This window comes from Mus pahari, chromosome 18, assembly GCF_900095145.1.
Source record: "Mus pahari chromosome 18, PAHARI_EIJ_v1.1, whole genome shotgun sequence".
Lineage (NCBI taxonomy): Eukaryota > Metazoa > Chordata > Mammalia > Rodentia > Muridae > Mus > Mus pahari.
Genome location: NC_034607.1, coordinates 22997923 through 23000489, shown reverse-complemented (window position 1 = coordinate 23000489; position 2567 = coordinate 22997923). Strand labels below are relative to the sequence as shown.

The 2567-nt window shown below is 50.0% G+C and overlaps 1 protein-coding gene across 2 annotated transcripts in view; it reads left to right on the top strand.

The window, feature by feature from the left end:
* The first annotated feature begins 1455 nt into the window (after nt 1-1455).
* Nucleotides 1456-2567, top strand: part of LOC110335514 (zinc finger protein OZF-like) — a 12377-nt gene continuing 11265 nt past the window's right edge. Inside the window, exon 1 of one of the 2 annotated variants that reach the window (XM_029531505.1) lies at nt 1456-1612. In XM_029531505.1, coding sequence (XP_029387365.1) covers nt 1610-1612 — 3 coding nt within the window. In that variant the 5' untranslated portion in view covers nt 1456-1609. Of the gene's footprint in view, nt 1613-2201; nt 2286-2567 lie in introns of those variants that run through there. The other variant, XM_021217674.2, reaches the window with a different exon arrangement.

The window sequence follows — 2567 nt, the reverse complement described above, 5'->3', positions numbered from 1 at the left end:
GCTAGAGTGTTGTTTCCCCCTTTATTCCACCCACCCATTATATGGATGATATTCTGTTTGGACTGAACATAATACAATTCTGGAAGATTGATTTGCTGAAGTGAAANTTGTATTAACCCACTATGGATTGGCTATAATCCCTGATAAAGTTCAATGTACTACTCCAATCTTATATTTAGGAAAACTGATGAAGTCTAGAGCAACCAGTAATCAAGGGATGGAGATTAAAAAGCACATCTTAAAAACTCTAATGGTTTTTGAAAAATTGCTAGGGGAATTGAATTGGGTAGAGCTGTCTTAAAAATTCCCACAGCATAGCCAAAAACTTCATTTGATGTTTTAAGAGGAGTCCTGATTCTTCATCTCCTAGGTGTAGCTACTAGCTACTACCACCAAAAAACTGAAATAAGTGGACTCATTCAGCTAGCACCTGAGATTTCTGGAATGCTTCCCAATGTTAATGAGTCATCTCCATATCTTAAACCTTCAGCCAATGTATTTTGCCTCTCCTGGATGTTCATACCCCCATCCCCAAAATTACATAATCCTTGAATCACCCCAAGTAAAGTTGAGGCTCTATTTTAATTTTGGGATAGAAAATACTGGGCACACATTCTAAAGCCCCTCCCATGCTTGTCCAGCGTCTGTTCACTGTAGTGATATGTATAAAAAGCCTTCATATATGGCTTTAAATGAAATGTATAGGTGAGTCTTTTCTCAAATGGATGATGCCCGGCGAGTATCAACAAGGAGGTTTAAATTTGACCTGGATAGTCTGGGTGCCCTTTCGGCTGTGAGGCAGGTGGATCACTCCACTTGAGGTTGTTTAGTGATCTGCGTATGCTAGAGACCTTGTGCCTAGATTAAGGAGCAATGAGTGCCTCCCGAGTGCAGCAGAGCAGGGACGACCCTGCAGTCCTGCTGTTAGGAGACATAATGGAGTGAGGTGAAGTAGCTTCCGCAGATCGAGCCCAAGTGTGTCCTGAGAAATTACGCCATGCATCTGGCGTAAAAAAGCTTTACTGTGGGTGGGGATTGGGGAAGTGAGGTCCTGGGGAAGGGACAGAGACAGAGAAGTGGACATATGACAGGCAGAGAGAGAAAGGAGCGCACACCGGGAACAGAGAGACGGCCTGCCTAGTAGGGACAGAGCTCGGGTGGCTCGTGGGTGGATACATTCATCCTCCAAACAGACCCGGCGCACCTGGTGGCGTCAGCAGGTGATGGCAGCCCATGATGACACAAGCCACCGCTAGGTCCCCGAGAGTAGCCTTGTGGACCTGCCTGTACCCTAACAGGCGCGAGTTCCATGGGAATGTCAGTCTCTCCGGGACTGGGACAGTTCTGTGCCTGAGTGGAGGCCAGAGCTGGGAACCACTGTGCTGTGACACTTCGCAGCACGCCTTGTCTAGGGGAGCTGTCACTCATGCCTCACTAGCCAATCACGGCCTCCAGATGGACCGCTAGCCAGAATGGGGAGAGCACTTCCGTTCCCTAATACTAAAGGTTCGGGCTCGGGTCTGAGGGAGGCTCCTGTGGTTCCGTGTCCTGGTCTGCCACCCGCTGCCGGGAGCTGTGAGGAGAGCGGGGCGAGCTCCGCATCCACGCCATGGTGAGCGGGGCCGCAGTCCCCACGCGGGGAGGAGCCGCGGGAGACTGTGTGGGGTTCGTCCCGGGGTGCGGGTACCGGTGGCCACACTCGCCGCCCGGCGTGATCGCGTTTGTTCACCTGAGGTCCCTGCACCTCCGGAGAGGAAGCGGGACGTCTGACTGCGATCCCCGGGCTGCGCCTGCGCAGAGTGTGGGGCGCGGGTCCTGGAGTGACAACATCCTTGTTGCTGACGTCACCATGCAGCGAGCGCCTCAGCTGCTTTTCCTGTGGCCAGGGAAGGCAGATGTGCTGACTTGCAGAACCCTAGTTTCTCCGGTGTCTTCTACAAGTTCTGCACTTGGCACTTGGCGTTCAGGTGTAGGATCCGTCCGCAGTGAATTCCGTGCAGATGCAAAGTGTGTGTCAACGACACAGGCTTGTAGATGCCATAGCAGTCCAGTCACTTGTGTTAGTAAGGCCAGGCTCACTGGGTTCCCGGGCCTCATTCATCAACATTTACTCTATTTTAGTTGTGTACTTTTTTTCTTTCTAAGTTTGCTCTCATGTTCTGTTGATCTCTATTCTTTTCCAGGAAGTACTATGCAGGCAGGTTTGTTAATACCGTGCATTCAGAAAAAAGAAACTTAAACCTGAGTTTGGAGGTCTCCAGTTGTTTAATCTCTTCTTAGACAAGGTAGGGAAAGTTATTTTAAGGAAGCCCGTAACTCCCCCAGAGGAGTTAGTGTAGAGGAGTAAGGCCAAGTCTGCGAGAAGAAAGGTTTGTTCTTTTTAGTAAGAGCAAACCTTCCTTGTTATTAAGACAAGACCTGCTGGGCGTGGTGACGCACGCATTTAGTCCTAGCACTCGGGAGGCAGAAGCAGGCGGATTTCTGAGTTCGAGGCCAGCCTGGTCTACAAAGTGAGTTCCAGGACAGCCAGGGCTATACAGAGAAACCCTGTCTCGAAAAACAAAAAA